Source organism: Engystomops pustulosus, chromosome 8, assembly GCF_040894005.1.
Source record: "Engystomops pustulosus chromosome 8, aEngPut4.maternal, whole genome shotgun sequence".
NCBI classification, from domain to species: Eukaryota; Metazoa; Chordata; class Amphibia; order Anura; family Leptodactylidae; genus Engystomops; species Engystomops pustulosus.
In genome coordinates this window covers 2912672-2939402 of record NC_092418.1, presented here as the reverse complement: position 1 = coordinate 2939402, position 26731 = coordinate 2912672, and the positions used below count along the sequence as shown (strand labels likewise).

Sequence of the window (26731 nt, the reverse complement as noted above, 5' to 3'; positions counted from 1 at the left end):
TATTTACTTACACAAAAATCAGGTTAATATGAGAAAAGATGCAATGACATCACAGATTATTACATCCTGCTAAGTGATGAGTGGACCCGAGCCCAAATGTTTGTGTTTGTACCGGACTTTGCAGGTCCCCCCCCCCAGGGCGGGGCTTGGCTTATACACCCCCCCCCCTCCATTAACGTCCGTGCTGGATTGTCGCTCCTTAATGATGTCATAGTGAGCACTGATCCTCCCTAACATGGCGGCGCGGTGTGCGTCCGCCGGTACTTATGATCCGCTGGTGACTTTGCCGACACTGATCCAGATTCAGACCCAGAGCTAGATACAAGGCCGATGAACTACCCGTCATAGTAAGGACCATCTGAGCCACTACCGAGAGCAGTCATGGGGCCACTCCGCTTCACATTGAGGATCACACATCAGAATTTTAGGTTTTTTTGTTAACCCAAAACCTATTAAATTGTAATCACAAGTCCTACAAAAGCCATAAAATGTCTTAAAGGGAACCTGTCACCAGGGACCTCATTTTCAGGAAAGTCAGGTTACAGAAGCCCATCACAGCTGCGTTGTACATGTTTTTCTAACTTTTCTAAGCATTTGCATTACAATATAATTGTGTGTTATAACTTACCTTACTCCCTGACATAATCCTCTGTGTAGTCCCAAGGGTTGGGCTTTGGTTTGGATGCATTTGAAAAAAACAACATGGGACTTGTCTGTGCTGCAGACTCCTCAGCTCTCAGCCCCCACCTTTGTGCTCCTGTAAAGCTCCTCCCGTCTGCTCCTTCTCAGAGGTCACAGCCTGGTGAGCTGACACCAGTGAGGGAGGGAGGATCTGTACAGGAGCACAAAGGTCCCAGCCAGGTGAGCTGACACCAGTGAGGGAGGATCTGTACAGGAGCAAAAAGGTCACAGCCAGGTGAGCTGACATCATTGAGGGAGGGAGCATCTGTACAGGAGCACAAAGGTCACAGACAGGTGAGCTAACACCAGTGGGGAGGGAGGATCTGTACAGGAGCACAAAGATGGGGGCTGAGAGCTGAGGAGTGAGCAGCACAGACAAGTCACATGTTGTTATTTGAATGCATCCAAACCAAAACCCAACCCCTGGGACTAACAGAGGATTCTATCAGGGAGTAAGGTAAGTTATAACACACAATTATATTGTAATGTAAATGCTTAGAGAAAGCAGGTGTGAAATGCGCTGTTTTCTGACATTTATTTCCTTCTCCCGTTTTTGCCGATTTTCTTCTCCAGCTCTTTCATCCTCTGCTCGTGCTCGTACTGTTTCCTTAATCTCTCTCTCTCGAATTGTTGCTGCATCTCCTTCTCCTTTTCCTGATATTGTTCTCTGATTTTTTGCAGCATTTTTCCCTCCTCTTCTTCCCTCTTTTTTGCTTCTTGCTCCATGTTCGCTTTTTGCTTGTCTATTTCTCTTTGTAGGTTTTGAGTCTGGGTCTTCAGTTCCCGTTCGTGAATAAACTTCAGCACAAACCACTTCCGCTCCATCATCTCCTGATCCGGGTCCTGACGGTGTTCGGCCTGGAACTCGGCGTAGCCGATGACTTCATACAGAAACCTGATGACCGCGCTGTCAGTTTCCACTTTTCTCCTTGGACTTTTTTCTGTGTAATTTTCAAGGGCGAAAATCTTATCTGTTCCGATGTCCGTGAACATGTTTGTAATTTCTTTATAATTAGGATGATTATTGTTAGTGAGGACAACGATGGGAATAACGGCTGAAAGGAAAGAAACAGAAGGAAAACCTCCATTATTTTGATCATATCCATAAATTATACTTACAGATAAGAGAGTATCCGCACATAGTACACACACCCTGCACATAGTACACACACCCTGCACATAGTACACACCCCTGCACATAGTACACACCCCTGCACATATTACACACCCCTGCACAAAGTACACCCCCTGCACATAGTACACCCCCTGCACTTAGACACCCCCTGCACATAGTACACCCCCTGCACATAGTACACACTGCACATAGTACACAAACCCTGCACATAGTACACACCCTGCACATTGTACACACCCTGCACATTGTACACACCCTGCACATAGTACACCCTGCACATAGTACACCCTGCACATAGTACACCCTGCACATAGTACACCCTGCACAAAGTACACACACACTGCACATAGACACCCCCTGCACATAGACACCCCCTGCACATAGTACACCCCTTGCACATAGTACACCCCTTGCACATAGTACACCCCTTGCACAAAGTATACACTGCACATAGTACACACCCTGCACATAGTACACACTGCACAAAGCACACACACTGCACATAGACACCCCCTGCACATAGTACACCCCCTGCACATAGTACACCCCCTGCACAAAGTACACACTGCACATAGTACACACTGCACATAGTACACACTGCACAAAGTACACACTGCACAAAGTACACACTGCACAAAGTACACACACCCTGCACATAGTACACACCCTGCACAAAGTACACACTGCACATAGTACACACTGCACAAAGTACACACTGCACATAGTACACACTGCACAAAGTACACACTGCACATAGTACACACTGCACAAAGTACACACACCCTGCACATAGTACACCCTGCACATAGTACACACCCTGCACAAAGTACACACACCCTGCACATTGTACACACTGCACATAGTACACACCCTGCACATAGTATACACCCTGCACATAGTACACACCCTGCACATAGTACACACCCTGCACATAGTACACACCCTGCACAAAGTACACACACTGCACATAGACACCCCCTGCACATAGTACACCCCCTGCACATAGTACACACTGCACATAGTACACACCCTGCACAAAGTAAACACAATGCACATAGACACCCCCTGCACATAGTACACCCCCTGCACATAGTACACCCCCTGCACATAGTACACACTGCACATAGTACACCCTGCACATAGTACACACTGCACAAAGTACACACACCCTGCACATAGTACACACCCTGCACAAAGTACACACACCCTGCACATTGTACACACACCCTGCACATTGTACACACCCTGCACATAGTACACCCTGCACATAGTACACACCCCCTGCACATTGTACACACTGCACATAGTACACACCCTGCACATAGTACACACCCTGTACATAGTACACACTGCACTTAGACACACCCTGCACATAGACACCCCCTGCACATAGTACACTCCCTGCCCATAGTACACTCCCTGCACATAGTACACACTGCACTTAGTACACACTACCAGATAGTACCTTGAGCCACCAGCCCCCAGTAGTATAGTGCCACCAGCCTCCAGTAGTATAGTGCCACCAGCCTCCAGTAGTATATAGCCTGCCAGCCCACTGTAGTATTTAGCGACCAGCCTCCTGTAGTATATAGCCTGCCAGCCTGCTGTAGTATATAGTCAGCCAGCCCCTGCAGTATATAGCCTGCCAGCTCCCTGTAGTATATAGCCTGCCAGCCCCCCTGTAGTATATAGCCAGCCAGCCCCCTGTAGTAGATAGCCTGCCAGCCCCGTGTAGTAGATAGCTTGCCAGCCCCCTGTAGTAGATAGCCTGCCAGCCCCTGTCGTAAACAGCCACCAGCCTCCTGTAGTATATAGTCTGCCAGCCCCCTGTAGTATATAGCCTGCCAGCCCTCTCTAGTACATAGCCTGCCAGCCCCCTGTAGTTTATAGCCTGCCAGCCCCTGTAGTATGTAGCCTGCCAGCCCCTGTAGTATATAGCCTTCCAGCCCCCTGTAGTATATAGCCTTCCAGCCCCTGTAGTATATAGCCTTCCAGCCCCCTGTAGTATATAGCCTGCCAGCCCCTGTAGTATATAGCCTTCTAGCCCCTGTAGTATATAGCCTTCCAGCCCCCTGTAGTATATAGCCTTCCAGCCTCCTGTAGTATAAAGCCTGCCAGCCCCTGTAGTATGAAGCCACCAGCCTCCTGTAGTATATAGCCTTCCAGCCCCTGTAGTATATAGCCTTCCAGCCCCCTGTAGTATATAGCCTGCCAGCCCCTGTAGTATATAGCCTTCCAGCCTCCTGTAGTATAAAGCCTGCCAGCCCCTGTAGTATGAAGCCACCAGCCTCCTGTAGTATATAGCCTGCCAGCCCCTGTAGTATGAAGCCACCAGCCTCCTGTAGTATATAGCCACAAAATAATAAACTTTATACTTCCCTTCCCTTTCAGTGATGCAACGACGCAGCATGCAGCGATCGGACGACGACAGCGTGACATCATCACTCGACGCCTGCATCCCATCACAACATGTGCAGACGAAACAGTGCATCTGTGATCTCCCGCAGCAATGGCAGCTCAGGGACACAGGAAGCATCATCTCAGGGGCACAGGAAACATTATCTCTGGGTCAGGGGCACAGGAAGCATCATCTCAGGGGAACAGAAAGCATCATCTCAGGGCCACAGGAAGCATTATCTCAGGGTCAGGGGAACAGGAAGCATCATCTCAGGGGCACAGGAAGCATCATCTCAGGGCCACAGGAAACATTATCTCAGGGTCAGGGGAACAGGAAACATCATCTCAGGGGCACAGGAAGCATCATCTCAGGGGCACAGGAAGCATCATCTCAGGGGAACAGAAAGCATCATCTCAGGGCCACAGGAAACATCATCTCAGGGCCACAGGAAGCATTATCTCAGGGCCACAGGAAACATCATCTCAGGGCCACAGGAAGCATTATCTCAGGGCCACAGGAAGCATTATCTCAGGGCCACAGGAAACATTATCTCAGGGGAACAGGAAGCATCATCTCAGGGGCACAGGAAGCATTATGTCAGGGGCACAGGAAGCATCATCTCAGGGCCACAGGAAACATTATCTCAGGGTCAGGGGAACAGGAAGCATCATCTCAGGGGCACAGGAAGCATCATCTCAGGGGCACAGGAAGCATCATCTCAGGGCCACAGGAAACATTATCTCAGGGTCAGGGGAACAGGAAACATCATCTCAGGGGCACAGGAAGCATCATCTCAGGGGCACAGGAAGCATCATCTCAGGGCCACCGGAAACATTATCTCAGGGGAACAGGAAGCATCATCTCAGGGGCACAGGAAGCATTATGTCAGGGGCACAGGAAGCATCATCTCAGGGGCACAGGAAACATCATCTCAGGGCCACAGGAAGCATTATCTCAGGGTCAGGGGAACAGGAAGCATCATCTCAGGGTCAGGGGAACAGGAAGCATCATCTCAGGGGCACAGGAAGCATCATCGGAACAGGAAGCATCATCTCAGGGCCACAGGAAGCATTATCTCAGGGTCAGGGGAACAGGAAGCATCATCTCAGGGGCACAGGAAGCATCATCTCAGGGACACAGGAAGCATCATCTCAGGGTCAGGGGCACAGGAAGCATCATCTCAGGGGCACAGGAAGCATTATCTCTGGGTAAGGGGCACAGGAAGCATCATCTCAGGGGAACAGGAAGCATCATCTCAGTGGCACAGGAAACGTCATCTCAGGGGCACAGGAAGCGTCATCTCAGGGACACAGGAAGCATCATCTCAGGGGCACAGGAAACATCATCTCAAGGGAACAGGAAGCATCATCTCAGGGGCACAGGAAGCATCATCTCAGGGGCACAGGAAGCGTCATCTCAGGGACACAGGAAGCATCATCTCAGGGGCACAGGAAGCGTCATCTCAGGGGCACAGGAAGCATCATCTCAGGGGCACAGGAAGCGTCATCTCAGGGGCACAGGAAACATCATCTCAAGGGCACAGGAAGCATCTCAGGGTCAGGGGCACAGGAAGCATCTCAGGGTCAGGGGCACAGGAAGCATCATCTCAAGGGCACAGGAAGCATCATCTCAGGGGCACAGGAAGCGTCATCTCAGGGGCACAGGAAGCGTCATCTCAGGGGCACAGGAAGCATCTCAGCATCAGGGGTCAGACACTTCTGCAGCAGAGGTCAAGCTTTGGACACTGTCTGTAGTGTAGCAGTGTTAACAGTTTCTGCCCTGCACACATACAGGGGCAGATTTAATTACCCGGCCCATTCGCGATCCAGCGGCGCATTCTCTGCTCTGGATTCGGGTCCGGCCGGGATTCATGAAGGCAGTTGGTGGCGCTGCTGCGCTGAAAATCATCTCAACGCGCCGGAATGCACCACCTCGGACCAGGTGAAGGTAAGCGCTCCCCACTTTTTCGGTTTTTAAATGCGGCGGTTTTTCCGAATACGTTCGGTTTTCGTTCGGCCACAGGAAGCATCATCTCAGGGGCACAGGAAGCATCATCTCAGGGCCACAGGAAACATTATCTCAGGGTCAGGGGAACAGGAAACATCATCTCAGGGGCACAGGAAGCATCATCTCAGGGGCACAGGAAGCATCATCTCAGGGCCACAGGAAACATTATCTCAGGGGAACAGGAAGCATCATCTCAGGGGCACAGGAAGCATTATGTCAGGGGCACAGGAAGCATCATCTCAGGGGCACAGGAAACATCATCTCAGGGCCACAGGAAGCATTATCTCAGGGTCAGGGGAACAGGAAGCATCATCTCAGGGTCAGGGGAACAGGAAGCATCATCTCAGGGGCACAGGAAGCATCATCGGAACAGGAAGCATCATCTCAGGGCCACAGGAAGCATTATCTCAGGGTCAGGGGAACAAGAAGCATCATCTCAGGGGCACAGGAAGCATCATCTCAGGGACACAGGAAGCATCATCTCAGGGTCAGGGGCACAGGAAGCATCATCTCAGGGGCACAGGAAGCATTATCTCTGGGTAAGGGGCACAGGAAGCATCATCTCAGGGGAACAGGAAGCATCATCTCAGTGGCACAGGAAACGTCATCTCAGGGGCACAGGAAGCGTCATCTCAGGGACACAGGAAGCATCATCTCAGGGGCACAGGAAACATCATCTCAAGGGAACAGGAAGCATCATCTCAGGGGCACAGGAAGCATCATCTCAGGGGCACAGGAAGCGTCATCTCAGGGACACAGGAAGCGTCATCTCAGGGGCACAGGAAGCGTCATCTCAGGGGCACAGGAAGCGTCATCTCAGGGGCACAGGAAGCATCATCTCAGGGGCACAGGAAGCGTCATCTCAGGGGCACAGGAAACATCATCTCAAGGGCACAGGAAGCATCTCAGGGTCAGGGGCACAGGAAGCATCTCAGGGTCAGGGGCACAGGAAGCATCATCTCAAGGGCACAGGAAGCATCATCTCAGGGGCACAGGAAGCGTCATCTCAGGGGCACAGGAAGCGTCATCTCAGGGGCACAGGAAGCATCTCAGCATCAGGGGTCAGACACTTCTGCAGCCGAGGTCAAGCTTTGGACACTGTCTGTAGTGTAGCAGTGTTAACAGTTTCTGCCCTGCACACATACAGGGGCAGATTTAATTACCCGGCCCATTCGCGATCCAGCGGCGCAGCCCATTCGCGATCCAGCGGCGCATTCTCTGCTCTGGATTCGGGTCCGGCCGGGATTCATGAAGGCAGTTGGTGGCGCTGCTGCGCTGAAAATCATCTCAACGCGCCGGAATGCACCACCTCGGACCAGGTGAAGGTAAGCGCTCCCCACTTTTTCGGTTTTTAAATGCGGCGGTTTTTCCGAATACGTTGGGTTTTCGTTCGGCCACGCCCCCCGATTTCCGTCGCGTGCATTCCGGCGCCGATGCGCCACAATCCGATCGCGTGCGCCACAATCCCGGGGCAATTCAGGTACAATCAGCGCAAATCGGAAATATTCGGGTAACACGTCGGGAAAATGCGATTCGGGCCCTTAGTAAATGACCCCCACAGTGTTTAGAGCTTTTTTAGTGTCTCATGTGCCGGCAGTGCTGCTTCTATGGGGGATTGGGCGGCCATGGCCCCCTGGAAGCTAAAGGACTCGGGAGACCGGCCATACCGCCTACATGAGGATCCGCTACTGCCTCCTTATAAACATCTATTGAGAGAGATGAGGAGGAAGAACAGCTGCTCCCTGTAGTCCATAGCACAGAGAATCTCCGATAGTAATAGTTCTGTGATATCACCGGGTCCTCACACACTGGTCCTCAGCTCTATGTCCATCTCACCTTCCATCCTGCACACCGGCTGGATACAAGGGGGAGGGGGCACTTACCTGTTAGATCTTGTGCATGTTTGAATATCTTCTTGAGTTCATCCTTAAGATCCGGAGTTGGATAATTTTTCACGCTGGCGATAAAGAAAAAAATTGTTGCTATAGAAAATGTCCAATTAGCCACTTGCTGTTCTCCAGCAGAACCCAATATTGACATAAAAACATCCGGCTCCATAAAAAGCTTCCTCCATTATAAATCCATTGGTAGATCCATAGAAAACATCAAGTAAACAGCCGCCGCGTTTCCGGTGTACTAGACGCCCTTACCCTTACCTATGAATGAGGGCGTCTAGAGCACCAGAAACGCGTCGGCTTTTTACTTGATGTGTTCTGTGGATCTACAAATGGATTTATAAAGGAGGAAGCTGCTTTTACGGAGCCGGATGTTTTACCACTTTTTTTTATGAAAACATTTTTTTAAATAAGTTTTTTTAATCAGTTGATCTCCAGTAAATACATTGGGGCAGATTTACTTACCCGGTCCAGTTGCGATCCAGCGGTGCGTTCTCCGACGCTGATTTGGGTCTGCCGCAATTCACTAAGGTTGTGCGCCCGATATCCAGCAGGTCGGCCGGAGTTCACCTTCTTCCCGCTGTATGTGAGTGTTGATCTTGCGACACAAATTCTTTTTTAAATTCTGCGTTTTTTCCGAATCCGTCGGGTTTTCCAATGGCCACGCCCCCCCCCCCCCCAATTTCTGGCGTGTGAAAGCCGGTGCCAATGCGCCACATTCAGATCGCATATGCCAAAATCCCAGGGCAATTTGGCGCAAATCGGAAAAATTCGGACCCTTAGTAAATGAGCCCCACTGTGTGGTCGGGATTATACAGGTTCAGCAAAAACTTATCTTTACATTCAACGGGAAACTACAACGTGGCACAAATATTAAAGGGGTTGTCCGAGTTTTTTTTTAAAAACTATATGTGGCCGGGAGCGGGCTGACTAAAACAATAAAGATGTACTTACCTTCCGGTGCCCTCCGGTATCTAGCACTGCTGTCGCTCCGGTCCGGGCGCCATGTAAACAAACATGGCCGCCGGAGCAGCGCTGGATTCAGCTTCCAGCCGGCCGTGGCCGGGTACGCCTATCCGTCCCTATGCACAGCATTGTGTATGGGGGCCGGAAGGTTGTCGGGTCCGGCCAGAAGCTGAATCCAGCGCTGGATACCGGAGGGCACCAGAAGGTAAGTACATCTTTATTGTTTTAGTCAGCCCGCTCCCGGCCACATATAGTTTTTTTAAAAAAACGTCGGACAACCCCTTTAACCTGACTCTTATATGTGGTCACGTGTGAGGTTTACTACAAACTTTTACTTACCCCGTTTGGTGTCAAGTACAAGTTTGCTACATCTGTGGCTATAGGGGGGGGAGGGGGGGACGCAGGGGTATCGGGTAGTGGGCTCTGGTACCAGTGGAGGCCCAATCAGAAGATACCACTGGTAGATGGAGCACCGGAGTCCGCTACATGTTACCCTTCTGTCTGCTGAAGTACAATGATGAACATTGGGTTTGAGTTTGAGTTATCTGCTTTGTCTTGTCATGTAATGACCTAAATGAGGAGAATTTATGGCACATTGGGGGTCATTTACTAAGGGCCAGATTCGCGTTTTCCCGACGTGTTACCCGAATATTCCGATTTGCGTCGATTTTCCATGAATTGCCCTGGGTTTTTGGCGCACACGATCGGATTGTGGCGCATCGGCGCTGGCATGCATGCGACGGAAATCGGGGGCGTGGCCGAACGAAAACCCGACAGATTCGGAAAAACCACCGCATTTTAAAAAAAAAATGTGTTGCGAAGATTGCGCTTACCTTCACTAGGTATAGGTCGGTGAACTTCAGTGCGTTCCGATGCTCTTCAGCGCAGCAGCGCCACCTGGTGGACGGCAGAGGAACTACCTTAGTGAATTCTGGCCGGACCCGAATCCACCGCAGGAAACGCGCCGCTGGATCGCGAAAGGACCGGGTAAGTAAATCTGCCCCAATGTCTAGTAGTGTCAATGTTGCCGAGGTTAAACGTCTCCTACATTGTCCCAAAATGAAGCCAAAGTGCAGCAAATATTGTGGCTCCAAAAAAGCTCTAAAGATACAAAGCTGCTTCTTCATCATCCAGCAGCAGACAATGAGGTAACTGTGGAGCAGCACCAGGCGCCGGCAGTAAGTGCACACTGGATGATAACACCAGGATTAGACAATCTGCCCCATAATCTTATAAATCACTGTCTGTCTCTTGTACAGAAAATGGATGAATGGAAAAGAATCAGGTTGAGGAGAGCAAATATTTCATTTTGGGAGGAGTTTGTAAACTCTATATACTTTGCTTCCAGAGAGAAGAAGATCCTATGGTCCTGGGGTGAAGCTGTAGGAGCACAGGGGTATCACACACACCCAGGACAGCTACATGCAGAGAGAAGATCCTATGGTCCTGGGGTGAAGCTGTAGGAGCACAGGGGTATCACACACACCCGGGGCAGCTACATGCAGAGAGAAGAAGATCCTATGGTCCTGGGGTGAAGCTGTAGGAGCACAGGGGTATCACACACACCCGGGACAGCTACATGCAGAGAGAAGAAGATCCTATGGTCCTGGGGTGAAGCTGTAGGAGCACAGGGGTATCACACACACCCGGGGCAGCTACATGCAGAGAGAAGAAGATCCTATGGTCCTGGGGTGAAGCTGTAGGAGCACAGGGGTATCACACACACCCGGGGCAGCTACATGCAGAGAGAAGAAGATCCTATGGTCTTGGGGTGAAGCTGTAGGAGCACAGGGGTATCACACACACCCGGGGCCGCTACATGCAGAGAGAAGAAGATCCTATGGTCTTGGGGTGAAGCTGTAGGAGCACAGGGGTATCACACACACCCGGGGCAGCTACATGCAGAGAGAAGAAGATCCTATGGTCCTGGGGTGAAGCTGTAGGAGCACAGGGGTATCACACACACCCGGGGCAGCTACATGCAGAGAGAAGAAGATCCTATGGTCCTGGGGTGAAGCTGTAGGAGCACAGGGGTATCACACACACCCGGGGCAGCTACATGCAGAGAGAAGAAGATCCTATGGTCTTGGGGTGAAGCTGTAGGAGCACAGGGGTATCATACACACCCGGGGCAGATACATGCAGAGAGAAGAAGATCCTATGGTCCTGGGGTGAAGCTGTAAGAGCACAGGGGTATCATACACACCCGGGGCCGCTACATCCAGAGAGAAGAAGATCCTATGGTCCTGGGGTAAAGCTGTAGGAGCACAGGGGTATCATACACACCCGGGGCAGCTACATCCAGAGAGAAGAAGATCCTATGGTCCTGGGGTAAAGCTGTAGGAGCACAGGGGTATCACACACACCCGGGGCAGCTACATGCAGAGAGAAGAAGATCCTATGGTCCTGGGGTGAAGCTGTAGGAGCACAGGGGTATCACACACACCCGGGGCAGCTACATGCAGAGAGAAGAAGATCCTATGGTCCTGGGGTGAAGCTGTAGGAGCACAGGGGTATCACACACACCCGGGGCAGCTAAATGCAGAGAGAAGAAGATCCTATGGTCTTGGGGTGAAGCTGTAGGAGCACAGGGGTATCACACACACCCGGGGCAGCTACATGCAGAGAGAAGAAGATCCTATGGTCCTGGGGTGAAGCTGTAGGAGCACAGGGGTATCACACACACCCGGGGCAGCTACATGCAGAGAGAAGAAGATCCTATGGTCCTGGGGTGAAGCTGTAGGAGCACAGGGGTATCACACACACCCGGGGCAGCTACATGCAGAGAGAAGAAGATCCTATGGTCCTGGGGTGAAGCTGTAGGAGCACAGGGGTATCACACACACCCGGGGCAGCTACATGCAGAGAGAAGAAGATCCTATGGTCTTGGGGTGAAGCTGTAGGAGCACAGGGGTATCATACACACCCGGGGCAGCTAAATGCAGAGAGAAGAAGATCCTATGGTCTTGGGGTGAAGCTGTAGGAGCACAGGGGTATCATACACACCCGGGGCAGCTACATGCAGAGAGAAGAAGATCCTATGGTCCTGGGGTGAAGCTGTAGGAGCACAGGGGTATCACACACACCCGGGGCAGCTACATGCAGAGAGAAGAAGATCCTATGGTCCTGGGGTAAAGCTGTAGGAGCACAGGGGTATCATACACACCCGGGGCAGATACATGCAGAGAGAAGAAGATCCTATGGTCCTGGGGTGGAGCTGTAGGACCACAGGGGTATCATACACACCCGGGGCAGCTACATCCAGAGAGAAGAAGATCCTATGGTCCTGGGGTGAAGCTGTAGGAGCACAGGGGTATCATACACACCCGGGGCAGATACATGCAGAGAGAAGAAGATCCTATGGTCTTGGGGTGAAGCTGTAGGAGCACAGGGGTATCATACATACCTGGGGCCGCTACATGCAGAGAGAAGAAGATCCTATGGTCTTGGGGTGAAGCTGTAGGAGCACAGGGGTATCACACACACCCGGGGCAGCTACATGCAGAGAGAAGAAGATCCTATGGTCCTGGGGTGAAGCTGTAGGAGCACAGGGGTATCACACACACCCGGGGCAGCTACATGCAGAGAGAAGAAGATCCTATGGTCTTGGGGGTAAATCTATAGGGGCACAGGGGTATCATACACACCCGGGGCAGCTACATGCAGAGAGAAGAAGATCCTATGGTCCTGGGGTGAAGCTGTAGGAGCACAGGGGTATCACACACACCCGGGGCAGCTACATGCAGAGAGAAGAAGATCCTATGGTCCTGGGGTGAAGCTGTAGGAGCACAGGGGTATCATACACACCCGGGGCAGCTAAATGCAGAGAGAAGAAGATCCTATGGTCTTGGGGTGAAGCTGTAGGAGCACAGGGGTATCACACACACCCGGGGTAGCTACATGCAGAGAGAAGAAGATCCTATGGTCCTGGGGTGAAGCTGTAGGAGCACAGGGGTATCACACACACCCGGGGCAGCTACATGCAGAGAGAAGAAGATCCTATGGTCTTGGGGTGAAGCTGTAGGAGCACAGGGGTATAACACACACCCGGGGCAGCTACATGCAGAGAGAAGAAGATCCTATGGTCCTGGGGTGAAGCTGTAGGAGCACAGGGGTATCACACACACCCGGGGCAGCTACATGCAGAGAGAAGAAGATCCTCTGGTCCTGGGGGTAAATCTATAGGGGCACAGGGGTATCATACACACCCGGGGCAGCTACATGCAGAGAGAAGAAGATCCTATGGTCCTGGGGTGAAGCTGTAGGAGCACAGGGGTATCACACACACCCGGGGCAGATACATGCAGAGAGAAGAAGATCCTATGGTCTTGGGGTGAAGCTGTAGGAGCACAGGGGTATCACACACGACCGGGGCAGCTACATGCAGAGAGAAGAAGATCCTATGGTCTTGGGGTGAAGCTGTAGGAGCACAGGGGTATCACACACACCCGGGGCAGCTACATGCAGAGAGAAGAAGATCCTATGGTCCTGGGGTGAAGCTGTAGGAGCACAGGGGTATCACACACACCCGGGGCAGCTACATGCAGAGAGAAGATCCTATGGTCCTGGGGTGAAGCTGTAGGAGCACAGGGGTATCACACACACCCGGGGCAGCTACATGCAGAGAGAAGAAGATCCTATGGTCTTGGGGTGAAGCTGTAGGAGCACAGGGGTATCACACACACCCGGGGCAGCTACATGCAGAGAGAAGAAGATCCTATGGTCCTGGGGTAAAGCTGTAGGAGCACAGGGGTATCATACACACCCGGGGCAGCTACATCCAGAGAGAAGAAGATCCTATGGTCCTGGGGTGAAGCTGTAGGAGCACAGGGGTATCACACACACCCGGGGCAGCTACATCCAGAGAGAAGAAGATCCTATGGTCCTGGGGTGAAGCTGTAGGAGCACAGGGGTATCACACACACCCGGGGCAGCTACATCCAGAGAGAAGAAGATCCTATGGTCCTGGGGTGAAGCTGTAGGAGCACAGGGGTATCACACACACCCGGGGCAGCTACATGCAGAGAGAAGAAGATCCTATGGTCCTGGGGTAAAGCTGTAGGAGCACAGGGGTATCATAAACACCCGGGGCAGACACATGCAGAGAGAAGAAGATCCTATGGTCCTGGGGTGAAGCTGTAGGAGCACAGGGGTATCATACACACCCGGGGCAGATACATGCAGAGAGAAGAAGATCCTATGGTCTTGGGGTGAAGCTGTAGGAGCACAGGGGTATCACACACACCCGGGGCCGCTACATGCAGAGAGAAGAAGATCCTATGGTCCTGGGGTAAAGCTGTAGGAGCACAGGGGTATCATACACACCCGGGGCAGCTACATCCAGAGAGAAGAAGATCCTATGGTCCTGGGGTGAAGCTGTAGGAGCACAGGGGTATCATACACACCCGGGGCAGATACATGCAGAGAGAAGAAGATCCTATGGTCTTGGGGTGAAGCTGTAGGAGCACAGGGGTATCACACACACCCAGGGCCGCTACATGCAGAGAGAAGAAGATCCTATGGTCCTGGGGTGAAGCTGTAGGAGCACAGGGGTATCATACACACCCAGGGCAGCTACATCCAGAGAGAAGAAGATCCTATGGTCCTGGGGTGAAGCTGTAAGAGCACAGGGGTATCATACACACCCGGGGCCGCTACATGCAGAGAGAAGAAGATCCTATGGTCCTGGGGTGAAGCTGTAGGAGCACAGGGGTATCATACACACCCAGGGCAGCTAAATGCAGAGGGAAGAAGATCCTATGGTCCTGGGGTAAAGCTGTAGGAGCACAGGGGTATCATACACACCCGGGGCAGCTAAATGCAGAGAGAAGAAGATCCTATGGTCCTGGGGTGAAGCTGTAGGAGCACAGGGGTATCACACACACCCGGGGCAGCTACATGCAGAGAGAAGAAGATTCTATGGTCCTGGGGTGAAGCTATAGGAGCACAGGGGTATCATACATAACTGGGGCCGCTATATGCAGAGAGAAGAAGATCCTATGGTCCTGGGGTAAAGCTGTAGGAGCACAGGGGTATCATACACACCCAGGGCAGCTAAATGCAGAGGGAAGAAGATCCTATGGTCCTGGGGTAAAGCTGTAGGAGCACAGGGGTATCATACACACCCAGGGCAGCTAAATGCAGAGGGAAGAAGATCCTATGGTCCTGGGGTGAAGCTGTAGGAGCACAGGGGTATCACACACACCCGGGGCAGCTACATCCAGAGAGAAGAAGATTCTTTGGTCCTGGGGTGAAGCTATAGGAGCACAGGGGTATTATACATGCCTGGGGCCGCTACATGCAGAGAGAAGAAGATCCTATGGTCCTGGGGTAAAGCTGTAGGAGCACAGGGGTATCATACACACCCAGGGCAGCTAAATGCAGAGGGAAGAAGATCCTATGGTCCTGGGGTAAAGCTGTAGGAGCACAGGGGTATCATACACACCCGGGGCAGCTAAATGCAGAGAGAAGAAGATCCTATGGTCCTGGGGTGAAGCTGTAGGAGCACAGGGGTATCACACACACCCGGGGCAGCTACATCCAGAGAGAAGAAGATTCTATGGTCCTGTGGTGAAGCTATAGGAGCACAGGGGTATCATACACACCCGGGGCAGATACATGCAGAGAGAAGAAGATCCTATGGTCCTGGGGTGAAGCTGTAGGAGCACAGGGGTATCACACACACCCGGGGCAGATACATGCAGAGAGAAGAAGATCCTCTGGTCCTGGGGGTAAATCTATAGGGGCACAGGGGTATTATACACACCTGGGGCAGCTACATGCAGAGAAAAGAAGATCCTATGGTCTTGGGGTGAAGCTGTAGGAGCACAGGGGTATCACACACACCCGGGGCCGCTACATGCAGAGAGAAGAAGATCCTATGGTCTTGGGGTGAAGCTGTAGGAGCACAGGGGTATCACACACACCCGGGGCAGCTACATGCAGAGAGAAGAAGATCCTATGGTCCTGGGGTGAAGCTGTAGGAGCACAGGGGTATCACACACACCCGGGGCAGCTACATGCAGAGAGAAGAAGATCCTATGGTCCTGGGGTGAAGCTGTAGGAGCACAGGGGTATCACACACACCCGGGGCAGCTACATGCAGAGAGAAGAAGATCCTATGGTCTTGGGGTGAAGCTGTAGGAGCACAGGGGTATCATACACACCCGGGGCAGATACATGCAGAGAGAAGAAGATCCTATGGTCCTGGGGTGAAGCTGTAAGAGCACAGGGGTATCATACACACCCGGGGCCGCTACATCCAGAGAGAAGAAGATCCTATGGTCCTGGGGTAAAGCTGTAGGAGCACAGGGGTATCATACACACCCGGGGCAGCTACATCCAGAGAGAAGAAGATCCTATGGTCCTGGGGTAAAGCTGTAGGAGCACAGGGGTATCACACACACCCGGGGCAGCTACATGCAGAGAGAAGAAGATCCTATGGTCCTGGGGTGAAGCTGTAGGAGCACAGGGGTATCACACACACCCGGGGCAGCTACATGCAGAGAGAAGAAGATCCTATGGTCCTGGGGTGAAGCTGTAGGAGCACAGGGGTATCACACACACCCGGGGCAGCTAAATGCAGAGAGAAGAAGATCCTATGGTCTTGGGGTGAAGCTGTAGGAGCACAGGGGTATCACACACACCCGGGGCAGCTACATGCAGAGAGAAGAAGATCCTATGGTCCTGGGGTGAAGCTGTAGGAGCACAGGGGTATCACACACACCCGGGGCAGCTACATGCAGAGAGAAGAAGATCCTATGGTCCTGGGGTGAAGCTGTAGGAGCACAGGGGTATCACACACACCCGGGGCAGCTACATGCAGAGAGAAGAAGATCCTATGGTCCTGGGGTGAAGCTGTAGGAGCACAGGGGTATCACACACACCCGGGGCAGCTACATGCAGAGAGAAGAAGATCCTATGGTCTTGGGGTGAAGCTGTAGGAGCACAGGGGTATCATACACACCCGGGGCAGCTAAATGCAGAGAGAAGAAGATCCTATGGTCTTGGGGTGAAGCTGTAGGAGCACAGGGGTATCATACACACCCGGGGCAGCTACATGCAGAGAGAAGAAGATCCTATGGTCCTGGGGTGAAGCTGTAGGAGCACAGGGGTATCACACACACCCGGGGCAGCTACATGCAGAGAGAAGAAGATCCTATGGTCCTGGGGTAAAGCTGTAGGAGCACAGGGGTATCATACACACCCGGGGCAGATACATGCAGAGAGAAGAAGATCCTATGGTCCTGGGGTGGAGCTGTAGGACCACAGGGGTATCATACACACCCGGGGCAGCTACATCCAGAGAGAAGAAGATCCTATGGTCCTGGGGTGAAGCTGTAGGAGCACAGGGGTATCATACACACCCGGGGCAGATACATGCAGAGAGAAGAAGATCCTATGGTCTTGGGGTGAAGCTGTAGGAGCACAGGGGTATCATACATACCTGGGGCCGCTACATGCAGAGAGAAGAAGATCCTATGGTCTTGGGGTGAAGCTGTAGGAGCACAGGGGTATCACACACACCCGGGGCAGCTACATGCAGAGAGAAGAAGATCCTATGGTCCTGGGGTGAAGCTGTAGGAGCACAGGGGTATCACACACACCCGGGGCAGCTACATGCAGAGAGAAGAAGATCCTATGGTCTTGGGGGTAAATCTATAGGGGCACAGGGGTATCATACACACCCGGGGCAGCTACATGCAGAGAGAAGAAGATCCTATGGTCCTGGGGTGAAGCTGTAGGAGCACAGGGGTATCACACACACCCGGGGCAGCTACATGCAGAGAGAAGAAGATCCTATGGTCCTGGGGTGAAGCTGTAGGAGCACAGGGGTATCATACACACCCGGGGCAGCTAAATGCAGAGAGAAGAAGATCCTATGGTCTTGGGGTGAAGCTGTAGGAGCACAGGGGTATCACACACACCCGGGGTAGCTACATGCAGAGAGAAGAAGATCCTATGGTCCTGGGGTGAAGCTGTAGGAGCACAGGGGTATCACACACACCCGGGGCAGCTACATGCAGAGAGAAGAAGATCCTATGGTCTTGGGGTGAAGCTGTAGGAGCACAGGGGTATAACACACACCCGGGGCAGCTACATGCAGAGAGAAGAAGATCCTATGGTCCTGGGGTGAAGCTGTAGGAGCACAGGGGTATCACACACACCCGGGGCAGCTACATGCAGAGAGAAGAAGATCCTCTGGTCCTGGGGGTAAATCTATAGGGGCACAGGGGTATCATACACACCCGGGGCAGCTACATGCAGAGAGAAGAAGATCCTATGGTCCTGGGGTGAAGCTGTAGGAGCACAGGGGTATCACACACGACCGGGGCAGCTACATGCAGAGAGAAGAAGATCCTATGGTCTTGGGGTGAAGCTGTAGGAGCACAGGGGTATCACACACACCCGGGGCAGCTACATGCAGAGAGAAGAAGATCCTATGGTCCTGGGGTGAAGCTGTAGGAGCACAGGGGTATCACACACACCCGGGGCAGCTACATGCAGAGAGAAGATCCTATGGTCCTGGGGTGAAGCTGTAGGAGCACAGGGGTATCACACACACCCGGGGCAGCTACATGCAGAGAGAAGAAGATCCTATGGTCTTGGGGTGAAGCTGTAGGAGCACAGGGGTATCACACACACCCGGGGCAGCTACATGCAGAGAGAAGAAGATCCTATGGTCCTGGGGTAAAGCTGTAGGAGCACAGGGGTATCATACACACCCGGGGCAGCTACATCCAGAGAGAAGAAGATCCTATGGTCCTGGGGTGAAGCTGTAGGAGCACAGGGGTATCACACACACCCGGGGCAGCTACATCCAGAGAGAAGAAGATCCTATGGTCCTGGGGTGAAGCTGTAGGAGCACAGGGGTATCACACACACCCGGGGCAGCTACATCCAGAGAGAAGAAGATCCTATGGTCCTGGGGTGAAGCTGTAGGAGCACAGGGGTATCACACACACCCGGGGCAGCTACATGCAGAGAGAAGAAGATCCTATGGTCCTGGGGTAAAGCTGTAGGAGCACAGGGGTATCATAAACACCCGGGGCAGATACATGCAGAGAGAAGAAGATCCTATGGTCCTGGGGTGAAGCTGTAGGAGCACAGGGGTATCATACACACCCGGGGCAGATACATGCAGAGAGAAGAAGATCCTATGGTCTTGGGGTGAAGCTGTAGGAGCACAGGGGTATCACACACACCCGGGGCCGCTACATGCAGAGAGAAGAAGATCCTATGGTCCTGGGGTAAAGCTGTAGGAGCACAGGGGTATCATACACACCCGGGGCAGCTACATCCAGAGAGAAGAAGATCCTATGGTCCTGGGGTGAAGCTGTAGGAGCACAGGGGTATCATACACACCCGGGGCAGATACATGCAGAGAGAAGAAGATCCTATGGTCTTGGGGTGAAGCTGTAGGAGCACAGGGGTATCACACACACCCAGGGCCGCTACATGCAGAGAGAAGAAGATCCTATGGTCCTGGGGTGAAGCTGTAGGAGCACAGGGGTATCATACACACCCAGGGCAGCTACATCCAGAGAGAAGAAGATCCTATGGTCCTGGGGTGAAGCTGTAAGAGCACAGGGGTATCATACACACCCGGGGCCGCTACATGCAGAGAGAAGAAGATCCTATGGTCCTGGGGTGAAGCTGTAGGAGCACAGGGGTATCATACACACCCAGGGCAGCTAAATGCAGAGGGAAGAAGATCCTATGGTCCTGGGGTAAAGCTGTAGGAGCACAGGGGTATCATACACACCCGGGGCAGCTAAATGCAGAGAGAAGAAGATCCTATGGTCCTGGGGTGAAGCTGTAGGAGCACAGGGGTATCACACACACCCGGGGCAGCTACATGCAGAGAGAAGAAGATTCTATGGTCCTGGGGTGAAGCTATAGGAGCACAGGGGTATCATACATAACTGGGGCCGCTATATGCAGAGAGAAGAAGATCCTATGGTCCTGGGGTAAAGCTGTAGGAGCACAGGGGTATCATACACACCCAGGGCAGCTAAATGCAGAGGGAAGAAGATCCTATGGTCCTGGGGTAAAGCTGTAGGAGCACAGGGGTATCATACACACCCAGGGCAGCTAAATGCAGAGGGAAGAAGATCCTATGGTCCTGGGGTGAAGCTGTAGGAGCACAGGGGTATCACACACACCCGGGGCAGCTACATCCAGAGAGAAGAAGATTCTTTGGTCCTGGGGTGAAGCTATAGGAGCACAGGGGTATTATACATGCCTGGGGCCGCTACATGCAGAGAGAAGAAGATCCTATGGTCCTGGGGTAAAGCTGTAGGAGCACAGGGGTATCATACACACCCAGGGCAGCTAAATGCAGAGGGAAGAAGATCCTATGGTCCTGGGGTAAAGCTGTAGGAGCACAGGGGTATCATACACACCCGGGGCAGCTAAATGCAGAGAGAAGAAGATCCTATGGTCCTGGGGTGAAGCTGTAGGAGCACAGGGGTATCACACACACCCGGGGCAGCTACATCCAGAGAGAAGAAGATTCTATGGTCCTGTGGTGAAGCTATAGGAGCACAGGGGTATCATACACACCCGGGGCAGATACATGCAGAGAGAAGAAGATCCTATGGTCCTGGGGTGAAGCTGTAGGAGCACAGGGGTATCACACACACCCGGGGCAGATACATGCAGAGAGAAGAAGATCCTCTGGTCCTGGGGGTAAATCTATAGGGGCACAGGGGTATTATACACACCTGGGGCAGCTACATGCAGAGAAAAGAAGATCCTATGGTCTTGGGGTGAAGCTGTAGGAGCACAGGGGTATCACACACACCCGGGGCAGATACATGCAGAGAGAAGAAGATCCTCTGGTCCTGGGGGTAAATCTATAGGGGCACAGGGGTATCATACACACCCGGGGCAGCTACATCCAGAGAGAAGAAGATCCTATGGTCCTGGGGTGAAGCTGTAGGAGCACAGGGGTATGATACACACCCGGGGCAGATACATGCAGAGAGAAGAAGATCCTATGGTCCTGGGGTGGAGCTGTAGGACCACAGGGGTATCACACACACCCGGGGCAGCTACATGCAGAGAGAAGAAGATCCTATGGTCCTGGGGTGAAGCTGTAGGAGCACAGGGGTATCATACACACCCGGGGCAGCTACATGCAGAGAGAAGAAGATCCTATGGTCTTGGGGTGAAGCTGTAGGAGCACAGGGGTATCACGCACACCCGGGGCAGCTACATGCAGAGAGAAGAAGATCCTATTGTCCTGGGGTAAAGCTGTAGGAGCACAGGGGTATCACACACACCCGGGGCAGATACATGCAGAGAGAAGAAGATCCTATGGTCCTGGGGTGAAGCTGTAGGAGCACAGGGGTATCACACACACCCGGGTCAGATACATGCAGAGAAGTAGATCCTATGGTCCTGGGGTGAAGCTGTAGGAGCACAGGGGTATCACACACACCCGGGGCAGCTACATGCAGAGAGAAGAAGATCCTATGGTCCTGGGGTGAAGCTGTAGGAGCACAGGGGTATCATACACACCCGGGGCAGCTACATGCAGAGAGAAGAAGACCCTATGGTCCTGGGGTAAAGCTGTAGGAGCACAGGGGTATCACACACACCCGGGGCAGATACATGCAGAGAGAAGAAGATCCTATGGTCCTGGGGTAAAGCTGTAGGAGCACAGGGGTATCACACACACCCGGGGCAGCTACATGCAGAGAGAAGAAGATCCTATTGTCCTGGGGTGAAGCTGTAGGAGCACAGGGGTATCATACATAGCTGGGGCCGCTACATGCAGAGAGAAGAAGATCCTATGGTCCTGGGGTAAAGCTGTAGGAGCACAGGGGTATCACACACACCCGGGGCAGCTACATGCAGAGAGAAGAAGATCCTATGGTCCTGGGGTAAAGCTGTAGGAGCACAGGGGTATCACACACACCCGGGGCAGCTACATGCAGAGAGAAGAAGATCCTATGGTCCTGGGGTGAAGCTGTAGGAGCACAGGGGTATCACACACACCCGGGGCAGCTACATGCAGAGAGAAGAAGATCCTATGGTCCTGGGGGTAAATCTATAGGGGCACAAGGGTGTCATACACACCCGGGGCCGCTACATGCAGAGAGAAGAAGATCCTATGGTCCTGGGGTGAAGCTGTAGGAGCACAGGGGTATCACACACACCCGGGGCAGCTACATGCAGAGAGAAGACGTCTCCTGCTCCTCCGTGATCATAAAACTATGGACCTGAGGATAAATCTATATGGGCACAGGGTTATCATACACACCCAGGGAAGGTGCAGGACACTACCCGAGGCTCCTCTGATATCTGAGAAGGCACAAGGTCGTCGGGGGCCCTGTTATATATATTGTACTGGGGCCCAGCATCTTCCTGCATAATATCTGATGGTCTAATCCCAGGACGATTGATGAGGACAATGATCAGACTCGCCCTCCTCTTACCTGTAAACGAATATCGGGATAATGAAATCTGAGGCTTTTACAAGAGGTTCTGCCTCCACAATCCTGTCCGCCAGCCCGAATCCTTTACTCCATCCGACCCCCTGATCCAGAGGCAACAGGTTTCCTGGAGAGGAGAAGAAATTCCCATAAATATTGGAAACAATTCAACTGTTGATTGGGAAAGGGAAGTAGCACCCGGCCCAGTATGTTCATAGGAAATGGTGGTCTGTAGCTTATGATGAATATTTTATCAAAATGTATAAAAATACAATTGGCGGCCATCCAGAATGGACCAGTCAAGCGCTCGACTCTAGGAGTTTTGACCAATTAGGTTTATCTCTATTCCTAGCATCTATATGAGCCTTCTATGGGACCTTATAGCTTTCCCCCATTATACCAAAGTCATTGGGGCAGATTTACTTACCCGGTCCTGCAATCTAAATGGTCCATAGATCAAAAAATTGCTAGAATACGTCATAAGCTTCAGACTAATATTCTACTCATGTAAGAAATCTTATCAGAGATCTCAAATCTAGACGGTTCTCTAGGACTCGGATCTCAGATTACTTCATTATATATCCATAGGCCGAGATCTTAGGACTTTATAAAGATGAAGTCACTCCATGGACCTCTCCATAGAATGAACAAATAATTGCTTTGATTTGCTCCAAATGGGAGTCCATCAAGTTACCGTTGTTGATCATTGGACAATTTATGGCCAACAAGTGCAACTATTAAGCCTTGGAGACCCCCTTTATGGAAGCTGTGATGCTCCTCCCATATTTCTTGTATGTCTAGCACTTACCCAGTTGGGCGAAGATCTCTCCAGATTCGTAGGCGCTCATTGAGGCGCAGCCCCTGTTGTCCACCAGGACGATATTGTTAGTGAGCCCATAGGTCAGTCTCTGCGTTGTGTGACTCTCGTCTGTACCTGCTGCATTTGCATAGTTTTTGAAGTTGGTCTTGAACCAGGCACATATGACGCTGTTTATAAAGGACGACTTCCCATGGCCGACATATCCGAAGAGCTGCAGGAGGATTCTCTGAAATCCCTGGTTTCCCTTCTTACATTTGTCAAAGCTGAAATTTTTGATCTTCCTCCTCCACTGTTCATCGTCCATGGCTGGTGAGATGTGAGGAGCCTCAATGCTCTGAGCTCAGGATAATCACAAGACCTGAAGACAAAGTCCATCCTTTACAGCCTCATATGAGGAAAAGCTTCTCCAGACCTTATCTCCACACAGCGCTACAAAACTTCTCTAGGGTGAAACCTCCAGGTGGATTTGAATACCGGGGTCAATGTTTAGTTTCTTGTCTTTATAGATTCCATTTCCTTACAGCTCCTTCACTCGTGAGATACAGGGAAGAAGACATAAAGAACTCCATTAAGATTGGGAGCCTGGCACTGATTAGTCCCCACCCATGATCTTGTCCTCATAAACTTCACGTTATAAGGGTTGGGTGTCCTCTTCAGAGCCCTAAAATCTGTAAGAAAATAAGTTTGTTTCTAAAAAGCTTGTGAGAAGGATATCCTTGTTATGTGACAAGCTGTCCTCATTGGGAGGCGTCTCTTCTGCATCTCCCAAGCCCTTCTTCATTGATGCTCCAGTGAGCTGCTGTGGGTGTCACCACCAGTGGTACCAGCGGCATCACATCCTCAGTGAGGGGGAAGGCGGACATGTAAATATGGAGGCAGTGGGACAGGCAATGCAAACTGAAGCAGCAGGGAGAGCCTCAGGTGTTAAGGCTTTGGCCATACTTTATGAACAGCTTGCAGATAATATTTATTCTGTGGGAAAAAATGCTGATCTGCCGACACCTGGTGGGATGGCCTTTCTTTCCTGGGCACGTACGGTAACAGCCAATGACGTTGCTACGTGCTGACTGCTGTTCCTTGACTCCGTTGGCTTCTTCTGCTGGCTGCCCGCGGCATCACTTCTACTCATATTAACAGCTTTGCTACTTTGAAGGGGCGAGAGGTGGGGTCTTTGCCATTCTATTTGAGGGTCTTTGCCGTTCTGAGGGTGAGCGAGGCAAAGTTATTCCCACGGAAATCCCATGTAAATGATCAATGTCTGCTATTGAAGTTCTGTAGTACCAAAAAATACTGCGACAGCACCTTTACAATCAAGGTATTACTGGATGCCACTCACAGATAACAGAACATTTAAGATCTACGAGTCCATGTGCGCGGTTTATGGACAATACAACTTTTGAAATCCACATATTAAGGCACACTTTTCACTGACACCAAAACTTCTTGGATCCTCTGATTATATAGTTAGTGTATGCTATTCTCACTGACATCATATAGTTTCATATATTTGTCTCCTGGTCATCTCCTCTTGTTCAATACTCAATCAACTTTTTCCCTATTACTTGCCATTTCTAGCATTTTTACCATCATGCAACCAGCCTCTTTATTCCCATCCCCCAGCATCTAAACTGCAATCCTTTGGTGTAATGGCCTTTTACAACATTCTGTGACGCATTTTGTGACCTTGCCTTCTCTTTCTTTCGTTACCTGCAATGATAGTTTTCCCATTTTCAGATACCCTCCAACCCCCCTCAGAGAATTCACCATAATTTGCTATACTCTTTATGCCGACACACACAGTCTATCCTCCTATCTAGGCTTCTACCACTTTAACATCCTGCCTTTCTGGTTGTCTATGGTAGGTGGGCACCAGGGTTTCCCTTTCCCTGGTCTCCTAAAGTCTTTATCATAAACAGAACAGCAGGGAAATTAACACATACTAAACACATGAACACAACTCATACAGTGCCCATACATACACTCACGGGCCACTTTATTAGGTCCACCATGCTAGTAACGGGTTGGACCCCCTTTTGCCTTCAGAACTGCCTCAATTCTTCGTGGCATAGATACAACAAGGTGCTGGAAGCTCCTCAGAGATTTTGCTCCATAGTGACATGATGGCATCACACAGTTGCCGCAGATTTGTCGGCTGCACATCCATGATGCGAATCTCCCGTTCCACCACATCCCAAAGATGCTCTATTGGATTGAGATCTGGTGACTGTGGAGGCCATTTGTGTCCAGTGACCTCATTTTCATGTTCCAGAAACCAGTCTGAGATGCTTCCAGCTTTATTTTTTTTTAAACTTAATTTTTATTGACATTTTGTATTTCATATCATTACATGTTAATATCGCCAAGTTATTGAGACATGTGTCATATACATAACTTGAAATGCATATACATAACTGTCTGTTACATAATGATATGCGAATAACATACAAAGTGTTCTTAAACCAACTAATAACATCAACAATTGCAACATTACTCTAAGTCCTCACTTGTCTGATGCACTTTGATATTTTATTCCATAGGGAAAGGAAAGGCTGAAATATATACCCTTGGCCTCCAAGAGGAATCAGTATGTGACAATATATCCCTTATCTTTTTAGCTCCATTGCCCACTCATTAGATCAGTCAGACAACCCAGTAATACAGGGAGAGAGTGCTGGATATAAGGACACCCAAGAATCCCATGTTTCTTGGAAAGCATGCAATGATTCATTCCTTAAAGCTAAAAGCCGTTCGAAGGTACGATGTTCTGCTAATTTATCCAATAAATTTGCAATTGTGGGTGAATTTGGTGATTTCCAACTTCTAGCTATTAATAATTTTGCTGTTAGTATTATGTGCCCCACCATGCATCTAGCTTTCCTGGGAATATTATCTATATCAACTCCTAAAACCGCCAGGCCAGGGTTTAGTGGAATGTCGCATTTTACTACTGCCACGCACATCTGGAATACATCCCTCCAAAATTGTGATAGCGAAGGGCAATTCCAAAATGTGTGTAATAAGGATCCTTTCCCTCCGCAGTTTCTCCAACATTGGCCAGAGGAACCCGGGTAAATTTTTGCTATTCTCGTTGGAGTCAGGTACCATCTTGTTAATATTTTGTAATGAACCTCTAATAAGTTTGCGTTCTTGGTTGCTTTTTTGACCCAGTAGCATGCGACGTTCCATTTTTTTTGAGAAATTGTAGTGTCTAATTCTACTTGCCACTTAGAAAGTGTCGGGATTGTATTGTCTCCTAAATCTCCTTGGCAAACATTGTATAAGTATCGAATCTTTTGTTCTTTCACCTCTGGGGATTCTGATATCAGATCGTAAAGTGGAATTGGGAGTATTGCTTTACGCACTCCCGCATTTCTCAGTAAGTGTGTC

General features: G+C 51.1%; 1 protein-coding gene across 1 annotated transcript; it reads right to left on the bottom strand.

Moving 5' to 3' along the window:
* Positions 1–1157: 1157 nt before the first annotated feature.
* LOC140075747 (uncharacterized) lies at positions 1158–23827 on the bottom strand. The gene is made up of 4 exons (XM_072122024.1): positions 23333–23827; positions 22528–22651; positions 8105–8178; positions 1158–1736 (listed from the first exon to the last, which is right to left on the bottom strand). Exons 1-4 carry the CDS (start codon positions 23646–23648, stop codon positions 1216–1218), a joined length of 1035 nt encoding a protein of 344 aa, XP_071978125.1. The 5' UTR covers positions 23649–23827; the 3' UTR covers positions 1158–1215.
* Positions 23828–26731: the final 2904 nt, after the last annotated feature.

Excerpts from the sequence above, each read along its gene's own strand:
- LOC140075747 (XM_072122024.1), bottom strand. The coding sequence starts at position 23,648 with ATGGACGATGAACAGTGGAGGAGGAAGATCAAAAATTTCAGCTTTGAC. Across the intron at positions 22,652-23,332 it reads AGAGATCTTCGCCCAACTGG|GAAACCTGTTGCCTCTGGAT; the intron begins GTAAGTGCTAGA and ends TCTCCTCTCCAG. Across the intron at positions 8,179-22,527 it reads ATCCCGATATTCGTTTACAG|CGTGAAAAATTATCCAACTC; the intron begins GTAAGAGGAGGG and ends CTTTATCGCCAG.